The following is a 12,307-nucleotide window of genomic DNA, read 5'->3' as shown; positions in this document are numbered from 1 at the left end:
ACTCTATCCCATTTTCTTTCACCAATATTTCAGTCAACCATACCATAGCTTCTACACCTCACTTTCACACCAGGAGCTATTTACAGTGGCTAATTACTCTAACAATTTGCATGTCCTTGGGCTGTGAGAGGAACCGAACCACGCAGAGGAAACCCACAGTCACAAACTCCACATAAATACTCAAGGTCAGGATTGAAGTTGGGGTCTCTAACGCTGCGAGGCAGAAGCTCTACAACTGAGCGACTGTGCTGTATTTGGCACAAGCAACCAATAATAAATTTTACTGAGGAGATTTGTAAGTGTCCAGGCCAAAACTCAAAGCTGTACTGTTGCAAGTTTGCCCTTGGATACCTGTCAAATTCTTGATATTCCGAGGTGTGATTTGGGACTTGAGCCTGACAAGGCTTCCTTTTAACACAATAAAACACACACACATGGAGTATGTAAACAACAGATTGTGCTGGAAAACGGTGCGGCTTACAAAGCCTTGTTCAAAAGTGTGCAGAGCCTCAATCTGTATTACTCAGGCTACGTCCACACTAGACCAGATAATTTTGAAAACGCTGGTTTCGCGTAAAAACAACAGGCGTCCACACCAGGCGTTTTAAAAAATATCTCTGTCCACATCAGAACGGATATTTGGGCGAATCTCCTCCTACTGGGCATGCGCAGGACACACAGAAAACAAGCCAAGAGGGAACGGTATACTTGGTGCGCGTTTGTCCAGTTACAGACTAGAAAAACTTAAAAGGAATTGCTGTTGGCTCTCGCGCACGAGGACTTAAAGCTTAAAAAAAACAAATACTGGAGTATATGGAGGCAATCGACAGGGAGTTCACGGACAGTATGACTCAGCTGACGACGAACATTGAAAAATTGACTAACTCTATTGCATTTTTAAAGCACCTTGTTAAATGTATAAAACATGTCTGCATCAGTGTTATCTTGTATTTCCATACAATGTTACATTAGGCTGTTACACATCTATTGTCAGAGAAGTACTTGCATTAATAGGTAAACCACCTTCATACAAGCAAGGACAGAAAAGAGGGCAAAGTGAGTATACTTATTTATTCAGTAAGCTATGGGTCAAAGTATTTGGTGAGTACATTTCTAACTCTTCTGGCTTCAGTCTCGTTGCCGTCTGTTCTGAAATTGTTAGGTTGAGTGGGGGGGTTGCATTCAAGAAAACAATGAAATGCCGCGCTGCCGCCATTTGTTCCAGCACGTCATGACAGCGTTTTTAAAAATATCTGTTTACCCAGTCCACACTGCTCTGCACAATCGGCATTTTCAAATTTACACACTCTGGAGGGTGTTTTAGAAAATCTCCGTTTTTGGGAGAGGAAAACGCCGTTTCAGTATGGACGGAGGATCAAAACGAAGAGAAAAATCTTCAGTTACGGATTTATCTGGTCTAGTGTGGACATAGTCTCAGTGTCCTTTACTGGGTGAATATTCAGGCAAATCTTGCTGATCTTACTCTGAGTAATTTCAAATAATACCAACCATAATTCTCTTGAATAGACTGTGTCCGTGTTTGCCTAGAATTAGCTAAGACAGCCCCATAATTAATCTCCAAATTGTGCAGTTGACTACAAGTGTTGAAAGTGATCTGACATTTGAGGAAATGCTGTACAATGCTCATTGGCTTTCCTGTGTGCCTCATTTCAATCTGCCTAATTCCCACTGCTGCTTGTAAGGAGTTTGTACATTCTCCCTGTGATCACATGGGTTTCCTCCGGGTGCTCCAGTTTCCCCCCACAGTCCAAAGATGGAGTATCAGTTGGTAGGTTAATTGGTTATTGTCAATTGTCCCATGATTAGTCTAGGGTTAAATTGGGTGATAGCATGGCTTGAAGGGCCAGAAGTGCCTATTCTGCGCTGAATTTCAATAAATAAATGAAATCTTTGAATAGTTAGCAATATTACCTCAAAGAACAAAATGATTAAACAATACAAGAGGGACATTTTATCTAAAATGGCTAGAAGTTAAGATTATTTTAAGATGCTGGTTCCTTCAAGGATCTCAGACAGTGATCAATCTATCTTTGTCTGTAGAAGAATGTCAAGGCTGAATTCTACCGTAAGATATAGGAAACAGAATTAGGCCATTTGGCCCACCAAGTGTACTCTGCCATTCAATCATGGTTGATTTTATCAACTCCATTCTCCTGCTTTCTCCCTGTAACCCGTAACTCTCTTAATGATCAAGGACGTATCAATTTCCACTTTAAATATAATCAATGACTTGGCTTCCACAGCCTTCTGTGGCAATCTTCACCATATCTGGCTGAAGATATTCCTCATCTCAGTTTTAAAGGGACACCCCTTTATCCTGAGGTTGTACCCTCAGATCCTAGGCTCGCTTCCTAATGAAAACAGAACAGTATAGAACAGGAACAGGCCCTTAAGCCCATAAAATTCTGTCAGACTAATTAAATTAGTAATTACGTGCCCAACTAAACTAACCCCTGCTGCCTACACAGTCAATATCCTTCCGTTTCCTGCACATTCACGGGCCTATCTTGAACACCTCTGCTCTATTTGCTTCCACCACCACCCTGGCAGTGTAATCCAGGCCCCAGTCATTCCCTGTGTTAAAAAACTTGCCCCACACATATCTCATCAGACCCCTCACCTTAAAGGCATACCCTCTGGTATAGACATTTCAGTCCTGGGAAAACAATAACCCACTATCAATCTATGCATCTCATAATCTTATAAACCTCTGCTGGATCTTATGTTGGCCTCCACCACTCCAGAGAAATCAATGCAAGTCTGTCCAGTGTCTCCTTCTGCCCTCTAATCCATTCTGATAAACTACTTCTACACGCTTTTCCAAATCTTGGCATCCTTCCTATAATGGGAAGACCAGAAACATCTTTTTCATGTCTGCTCCATTCAGGCCTTTGAGACCTATTGGATAGAGAATAAGATCCCCCTCTCATCCTCCTGAACTCTATCAAGTACAGTCCTAGAGACCTCATAATTTAAACTTACATCCTTGCTTTTGTATGCTAGTCCTCTCAAAATGAATGCTAACATTGCATTTGTCTTTACTACCAACTTAATGTGCAAGTTAACCTTGGGGGAATCGTGAACTAGGACTCCCAAGTCCCCTTGCAACTCTGGTTTCTGATTTTGCCCTTTTTAGAAGATAATCTATACCTTTATTCTTCCTATCAAAGGCCCTAACCCCACACTTCCCTATACTATATTCTGTCACTCTGCCAACCTGTCGTACTTATTGGCAAAGGCCCTGCCTCACCCATCCATCATTGTCAACAAGCTCATAGCTTAATATGTACATCTGTTTGCTCTGCCCCACACCTGCACCTGGGACTACCAATGAACCATTGGTTCTCCTTCAGTTGACTGAAGTAAATGATTTGTGCCTTTGGTTTGTTGGCAGATATTTTGGTGAACAGCTGTAACTTTGACCATGGAATGTGTGGATGGACGCAAGAGAAACATGCGGGACTTCACTGGGAGCGAGTCCGTGACCCATCAGGTAATCAGAGAACATAGAAAAGTACAGCACGGTACAGTCCTTTTAATCTACTTAACCAGCTCATAATCCTTTCTAACCTGCATTTATAGCTATTCCATGATCATTTTCAGTCTTCCTTTCCATGTACCCCTCTTTTTTTCCTTTATCAATGTGCCTAAAGTCTCTTAAATGCCCCTAATATATCTGCCTCTATATCCATCCCAAGAATGTGTTCCATGCACTTACCATTCTCAATGTAAAAAGCCGACCTCTATCACTCCCCCCCCCCCCCCACCCCACTATACTTTCCTTCAAACACTTTAAAAGTATGTCCCCTGGCATTAGCCTTTGCTGCCCTGGGAAAAAGGTACTGGATCTCCACTCTATCTATGCCCCTTATCATCTTTTAACACCTCTATTAATTCGCCTCTCATCCTCCTTCGCTTGAAGGAGAGCAGCACCAGCTTGCTCAACCTTTCTTCATAAGGCATATGCTCTAATCCAGGCAGTATCTTGGTAAATCTCTGCACCCTCTCTAAAGCTTCCATATCCTTCTTATAATGAGGCAACCAGAACTGAGCACAGTACACATTTGGAGTTTTATAGGGCTGCAACATTACCTCACACCACTTGAACTCTGTGCCCTGAGCGCTAAAGGCCAATGCACCACATGCCTTCTTAACCATCCTATCAACTTGCCTGACAACTTTGATGTGGACCTCAAGATCCCTCTGTTCTGCCAAACTGCTAAGAATCTTGCCATTAACCTTGTACTCTGGCTTGAAGTTCAACTTTCCAAAGTGAATCACTTCGCACTTTTCTAGATTGAACTCCATCTGCCAATTCTCAGCCAAGCTCTATATCCTATCAATGCCTCATTGTAACCTGTGTCAACCTTCCACACTATCCACATTGCCAACAGCCTTCATGTCACCTGCAAACTTACTAATCCGTCCTTGCTCTTCCTCATTGTAGTCCTTTATAAAAATCACAACGAGCAGGGGTCCCAGAACGGATTCCTGTGGAACACCTCTGTTCACCAACCTGCAGGCAGAATGCACTCCATCTACTCCCACCCTCTGCCTTCTGTGGGCAAGCCAACTCTGAATCCAGGCAGCCAGGTTTCCCCGGATTCCATGTCTCCCAACTTTCTGAATGAACTTACCATGGGGATTCTTGTTGAACTAGATTACTAAAATCTATATACATCACATCCACCACTCTACTTCGTCATTTTGTTTTGTCACTTCCTCGAAGAATTCAAAAACTCCTGAGGGATGACCTACCCTCTCACAAAGCTTTGCTATCTATCCGTAATCAGACTGTGCTTCTCCAAATGCTTGCAAATCCTCCCCTGTAGTTTGCCCACCACTGACGTAAGACTTGCTGGTCTATAATTCCCAGGGTTATACCTATTACATATTAAAATCTGTTAAATCATTTGTTGCTCAAACCTTCAAATATATGGCAGTAGAACAAAACATGCAGCAAATTATTGCAATAGTCAGCCCAAAAATAAAATGGTTTTATCTGTTGCAATGTCCCAGGTAGAAAATGCAATTGAAATAGTTTAAAGGAAAATTAAATGAATCGATTCCGTACAGTCTCAAGCGGTGGGTTATCAGTGGTAGGTTCCTTTAGGCTTGCGTTTTTGCTAACTGAACCATCACTCCTAGCTTACAGAATGCCAAGATAAAAATTGATCTTTTAAAGACACTTTTTTTCAGGAGTTTTCATTAAGAAATGATCCCATTTATTTAAAGAAAATACCTGCTGCCACCCTGACCATATGTGACTCCAGTTCAACACACAATGTGGTTGATTATTTAATGTGGGTCAGATCTATGTCAATAGTGATGGGAATAAATACCAGTCCCATTCCAGGATTTCAACAGAGTATCCAGGCTGTCATTCTCACACTCTACTAGGGGCCCTGTACTATTGAAGGATCCTTCTTAGATTAGACCCTCAAGCAGACGTGGCACTGTTTGAAAAGGAAGCAAATCTTGTGTCCACGTCAATATTTTATACTCAACAGATTCTGCTGTGCATAAATTTGGCTGCCATATGTCCTGACATTATGACATTAACTGCATTTCCAAAGTTTTGAAATACTTTGGAAATCCCTAATCTTCAAATATTTCTATAAATCTAATTGCCCTCCTCACCTCTCTTCTCTTGGACTAAGAACTACAGTTTGAAGAGGAGTTTATCCGAATTTCACTGCAGTTGCTGAGCTGGAGTAATTCTTGACATGCCAACTCTGGATGACAACAGTAGTTTGTTACAATGACCCTGACAAAACACCACTGGAGGGAAGCTATTACTTAAACAGGTATGCAAAACAAATTAAGAGAGACAACAGGAGGCCAGCAAGTGCAGACACCAAGGTCAGGAAGAAGCAGGGACAAATTAGAATGATGGACGTCCTTGTCCAGCTTCTGAGCAGACAGTATGTTTGCACTCTGCCAGATGGCATATACCATACTATATGGGCAGCAGGCAAAGGCTAACACACCCTGACTGCAGACTGTTGCCTGGATAATGACTTTATTGACTCTCAAATGTATTAACATAGTCACAGAAGCACAGCAGACGGGGGATCAGTTCAGGGCAAGGATTGGTTTGATAGCGCTATTTATTATTATTATTGATTATAGCAAAAATTATTGCATAGTGATCTTAACAGAGGTCTCCTTTAAACTAATTGCTTCTAAAATGAATAGATCAAATCTAAGCACAAGCGTATAGTGCAGGTTTACTTCCCAAATGTTCATGGAAGTGAAGGTATTCTAATCTTATGTCCTTAGCTTATAGGGTGAGCAGAAATCCCTCAGTTTGCATATCTCACAGTTTAGCTTCAGTTCTAAGCTTCCTTCTGCACTGGAGCATTGCTATTCCAGGCTGTTACAACTCCAGGATGTCCTCAAGAACATTGCAGCCAATGAAACTTAGAAAGTACAATCTCTATGTAAAGTAGAAAGCACTAAGCATAACAGGATAAAACCTTAACCTATCCTAGCTATTTTAGAATGGGCCAAATAGTTTCATTCTATATCATGAAATGCTACAGAAACATGAGAAACAAGATGCTGAGAAGTGTCCTGATGAAAGTCTATTGTTCAGTGTATATTAGAAATCCAGTTTCTCATCCCGGTCCTAATCTATGGACTGTGTAAGAGTCACCAATATATATAATCAAAATTCCGAAGAAGACAGAAGGAAGTCTGCCATCATCATCTCGGAATAATTGGAAGAGAAGAAGAAGATAGTGCATTTCCTGAAATAAGACTCCTAAGAGGTTCTGCAGACAATTTTGAAAGGGTTGTCAGTGTTGTACAGTAAACATAATGTTGCTAGATACACCCAGATCTCAGGAATGAACACAAACCCAGGGCATGCACAGAAGGCCTGCAGGAAGGCAGTAAAAGACTAAATAGGAATGTTTTCAATGGGAATGGTACCTTAAACCTTATGAAGAATTCTCCCTAAGTACAAGTCCCAAGTCCAGCAGGAAATCAGTGGAAGACTCTATATGAATGTTTCAAATCCGAATGATTCATTCTGTTCCTTAAACTGCATCTGAGCCAATAACTCTCCATAGATACCAGTCCCCAGGTAGGATTACAACTGAACTGTGTGGATGGAGATTGTTGGCACCTTCCTACTTTTAAGGAAGCAATCAGATACTCACATCATCCGAAGTCCACCCATAACAAGGATGCTTGATTATGAACTATGTTTAGGGTGGCAACTTCCCACTGCAAGTAGAGCTACTGCACAGCTCCAATGGCCTAGGTTAAGTCTTGACCTCAGGCACTGTCTGTGTGGAGTTTGCACATTCTTAATGTGGCTCCATTGATTTCTCTTGGGTACTCCATTCCCCTCCCCCCACATCCTACAGACATGCTGCTTTGGTGTATATTGCCTATAGGGCAGTAACATTGGCATGTTGATTTATCGTTGTCACATGTACCAAAGTACAGTGAAAATCATCCACACAAATCATTTGAGCTCACCAGTACATTGAAGAAATATAAGGGAAAACAATAACATGTTAAAGTGTTACAGTTGCAGACAAAGTGCAGTGCAGGCAGACAGTAATGTGGAAGGTCATAATGAGGTCTGGAGTCCATCTTATCGTATTGGGGACCATTCATTAGTATTATAACGATGAGTTGTGCTTGAGCCTGGTAGTATGCAGGCTTTTGAATCTTCTGCCTAACGGGGGAGGGAAGAGAAGGGAGAATGACTGGGGTGGGTTGTGTCTTTGATTAAGTTAGATCCTTTACCAGGGCAGTGAGAAGTGAGTATTTAGAACACTTTAGAGTGAATATTAGAACATTTGAGAGAGACGAGGTTGCAAGGAATTAAATTGGGGGATGGAAATGATGGGATTGCTCTGAGGGCCACATAGACACAATGGGCTGAATGGCCTTTTTAAAATATTAGAACAAATGTGAAAATATGAGAAAGGTGAAATTGAGGAGTCACATAATTTGATGGGCATAGATAGAATGTGCTTCCCGTGACTGTCAGGAGAATGGGTACTGCCTTCCATAACTAAACCCAGATGGCTCTGGGGTGCCACTAGATACATTCACTGTCCGATTTGTTTCTCCTGGACTCAACTGTGGGATATTCCTCAATTTTAAGATGCTGTATAAATGCAAATTGTTGTTACTGATGTAAATTGCATTACTGATGAGAGGAACACAATTCTAATTTAGTGTACGTTAATTAAGTGCGGTACAACTCTTATTTTGTTGCCCAATACTGAGGGCCATTAATAGAGTTACCAATGAATTCAATGGAATTTCAGAAGAATTCTTGGTTAGAATGTGGAACTTAATAAAACCAGGAATAGTTCAAGTGGCGGCATTTTGAATGTAAAGGAAGTTAGGTGAACATTTGAGACAGAAAGGAACTGAAGCATATATTAATAAGATGTCATGATTCATATGGAGTACAAGCACCATTAGAAACTATTTAGTCTGATTACTGTGTGTGTGTAAATCGTTTGCAGTTACAGTTAAATGTAAAAAGCTAAAAACAAACAAGAAAATCTGCAGCTGCTGGAAATCCAAAGCACCACACACAAAGTGCTGGAGGAACTCAGTAGGCCACACAGTATCAATAGAAAAGAGTAAACAGTCGATATTTTGTGCCAAGTCCCTTCATCAGGACTGGAAGGAAAGGGAGAAAAAGTCAAAATAAGAACGTGAGGGGAGGGGAGGAAGAAGTATAGAGTGGCAGGTTATAGATTAAACTGGGGGGAGGGTGAAGGAAAGAGCTGGGAAGTTGACAGGTGAAAGATAAAGTGTTGGAGAAGAGGTAATCTAATAGGAAAGGACAGAAGACCATGGAAGAAAAGGAAGGGGGGGAAACATCAAAGGGAGTTGATGGGCAGGTGAGAAGAGAAAGTGTGAGAGAGAAACAAGAATGAGGAGTGGTGAGTGGGGGGGGGGGGTGCAATCACCAAAAGTTTGAAAAATTAATGTTCTGCCATCAGGTTGGAGGCTATCCATATGGAATATAACATGTTGCTCCTCCAACCTGAGTGCGGTCTCATCGTGGCAGTAGAGGAGGCCATGGAATGGGAATGGGAAGTAGAATTGAAATGGGTGGCCACTGGGAAATCCCTCTTTTTGTGGCAGATGGAGCAAAGTGGTGTCCCCGTCTACATTGGGTCTCACTGATATACAGGAGGCCACACCAGGAGCACCGTATACAGTAGATAACCACAACAGATTCATAGGTGAAGTGTCGCCTCACCTGGAAGGACTGTTGGGGCCTTGAATGGTAGTGAAGGAAGGGGTGTAGGAGCAGGTGTGGCACTTGTTCAACTTGCAAGACTAAGTGCCTGGAGCGAGGTCAGTGAGGAGGGATGAGTGGACGAGGGAGTCGCGTAGGGAGTGATCCCTGCGGAAAGTGGAGTGCGCAGGTGAGGAAAAGATGTGCTTGGTGGTGGGGTCCTGTTGGAGTTGGTGGACATTATGGAGAATTATGTGTTGGATGTTGAGGCTTGTTGGATGGTAGGTGAGGACAAGAGGAACCCTATTCCTGGTGTGGAGTGGGCAGATGTGTATGAAATGGGAGAGATGCAGATGAGGGCAGCATTGATGGTGGAAGAAGGGAAGTCCCTTTCTTTGAAGAAGGGAAGACATCTCAGTTGTTCTGGAATGAAAAGTCTCACCCTGAAAGCAGATGCGGTGGAGACAGAGGAACTGGGGCAAAAAAGCTATCTCTCTCTGCAAACAGAATATTCAGTGTCTTTAAAATACAAATTCAAACCCTGTGCTCTGTTCTGAACTGTTGTGATGTGCTGGTTGCTGACTGTTGTGCATGAGGAACAAAGATGTGGTGAGCCATGGCAACAATTATCTTGTTAACTGTGAACAATTGTGCCGAAAGTGCAAAAGAGAACTTGCAGCACTCAAAATAATTCTAATGCTGACTGTTTATTGTCAATAAGTTTTTTTTTGGCATTGGTTACCTTTGTATTAGGCTTAGAATATTATATTATCTCTGCCAACTCTTTGAAAAAGTTCTCCAATTATTCCTTTCATCCCTCTTCCTTTTTTGAAAGCTACTATTGATTCTGCCTCCATCATCCTTTCAGACAGTACATTTCAAGTCATAATAATTCACCACACAAGGCACTTCTCCCCAGTTCGTATGCCAATCTTTGCAACATGACTGAATTTCAAAATTATTGATAGTAAAGCTCTCTGTAGAGGTCCCGAGGGTGTGAAAGCTGCTGTACACAGTCAATCTTAATTCATCTTAAATCTTTGTACATCATTTACCAGTCAACTCGCTGTTCTAGTGTAACACACAGAAAATGCTGGATGAACTCAGCAGGTCAGGCAGCATCCATAGAGGGGAATAAAGAGTCGACATTTTGAGCCAATACCCTTCATCAGGACTGGAACTGAAGGGGGCAGAAGCCAGAATAAGAAGGTGGGGTGGGGGTGGAGGGGCTGTACAAGCTTAGAGGTGACAAGTGCGACCATGGGGGTGATGTATGAAACTGGGAGGTTAGAGTTGCAAGATATAAAAAGGCTAAAGAAGAAGAAATTCTATAGGAGAGGACAGTTGAACAAGGAATAAATGAAGGAGAAGGAGAACTGGGGCAGTTCATGAAGTTGGCGGGGAGAAGAGAAAGGGTGAAAGAGGATATCCAGAATGGGGAATGAAATAAGAGAGAAGAGAGGAAGAGGGAGAAATTACATACAACCTTGTACTCCACCTCCTCAAACTTCTTCTCCTGACTTTTGCCCCCTTCATTTCCAGTCCTGATGAAGGACTCGGCTAAAAATGTGACTGTTCATTTCACTCCATAGGTGATATCTGATTTGCAGTGTTCCTCCACCACTGTGTGTGTATTGCTCAAGATTTCCAGTATATTCAGAATCTCTTGTGCGTGGTATTTGTTTGTAATAATGGGTGGACACTAAAGCTTACTTCATTTTCTGCTTTAGCAAGGAGAGGATAGGGATTTCTAGCCAAGCCAGTACTTTCTTTTCAGGGTTTTCTAAATAATGCATCTTGAGATGAGGGCACTGTGAATAAAAGACAAGCGCAGGGAGTTCAGCATGTAGACTATGTTGGAATTGTACCCTTAAGAATAGTACAGCACAGGAACAGGCCCTTTTGCCCACAGGTGTGACAAGTTAAATAAATTAATAAACAATTGGCCAATTAATCGAATCCCCTCTGCTTATACAATGTGCGTATCCTTCCATTTTCTTCACATTCATGTGCTTATCTAAACGTCTTTAAAAGTCCCTAATGTATCTGCCTCTCCCACCAACCAAGGCAGTGTAGTCTAGCCACCCCCCACTCTCTGTGTTCAAAAAAAACAAACTTGCCCCTCACAATTCCTTTGAAATTACCCCCTTTCACCTTAAATATATGCCCTCTGGTTTCAGACATTTCGACTCTGGGGGGAGAATGATACTATCTGTTCATTCTATCTCTGCCTCTCATAATCATTTAAACCTCTATCAGATCTCCCCTCAGCCTCTGCAGCTCTAGAAAAAACAACCCAAATTTAGCCGACCTCTAATCCTTGCAGCATTCTGGTAAAGCTCTTCTACACCCTCTCCAAAACCTTGAGATCCTTCCTACAATAGGGAACCAGAACTGTGTGCAATACTCTGGATGCGGCCTAACTAAACTTATATAAGGCTGCAACATGAATCAAATTTTAGTAAGGCTACATGGGTGGAACTGAGGAGTAAGAAAGGGATGATCACATATATAGTAGTCCACCGAACAGTCTATGGGATTTAGAGGAGCAATTTTGTGAAGAGATCGCAGATTGTTGCAAGAAACATAAACTTGTGCGAGTAGGTGATTTTAACTTTCCACATGTTGACTGGGACTGTCATACTATAAAAGGGCTGGATGAGATAGAGTTTGTCAAAAGCATTCAATTAGTAAATAGAGGTACCAACTAGAGAGTGTGCGATTCTAGATCTACAATAGATCTAGATAGAAACATAAGATTTACAATAGGTCAACAGTGGATGCAATCTCACTTGTTCTTCACTTGGTCTTGGATCACCTGGACAATACTTATACCTACATCAGACTGTTGTTTATTGATTACAGCTCAGCATTAACACATTCATACACTCAGTTCTAATAAACAAGCTCCAAAACCTGGGCCTCTGTACCTCCCTTTGTAACTGGATACTTGACTTCCTCACTAGGAGACCACAGTCAGTGTGGATGGGAAATAACATTTTCCCCTTGCTGACACAATCAACACTGGCACACCTCAAGGATGTGTGCTTAGCCCACTGT

The 12,307-nt window shown here is 41.9% G+C and overlaps 1 protein-coding gene across 4 annotated transcripts in view; it reads left to right on the top strand.

Moving 5' to 3' along the window:
- npnta (nephronectin a) overlaps window positions 1–12,307 on the top strand; it is a 90,135-nt gene that overhangs the window by 59,240 nt on the left and 18,588 nt on the right. For 3 of the 4 annotated variants that reach the window (XM_072256397.1, XM_072256398.1, XM_072256399.1), the window contains one exon: window positions 3,416–3,514. In XM_072256397.1, the coding sequence (XP_072112498.1) occupies window positions 3,416–3,514 (99 nt within the window). Of the gene's footprint in view, window positions 1–3,415; window positions 3,515–5,681; window positions 5,829–12,307 lie in introns of all 4 variants that reach the window. The other variant, XR_011885793.1, reaches the window with a different exon arrangement.

This window comes from Mobula birostris, chromosome 4 (genome assembly GCF_030028105.1).
Source record: "Mobula birostris isolate sMobBir1 chromosome 4, sMobBir1.hap1, whole genome shotgun sequence".
In the NCBI taxonomy this organism is placed as follows: Eukaryota; Metazoa; Chordata; class Chondrichthyes; order Myliobatiformes; family Myliobatidae; genus Mobula; species Mobula birostris.
Note: the sequence above shows the minus strand (reverse complement) of the source record. Positions and strands in the feature narration are given on the sequence as shown.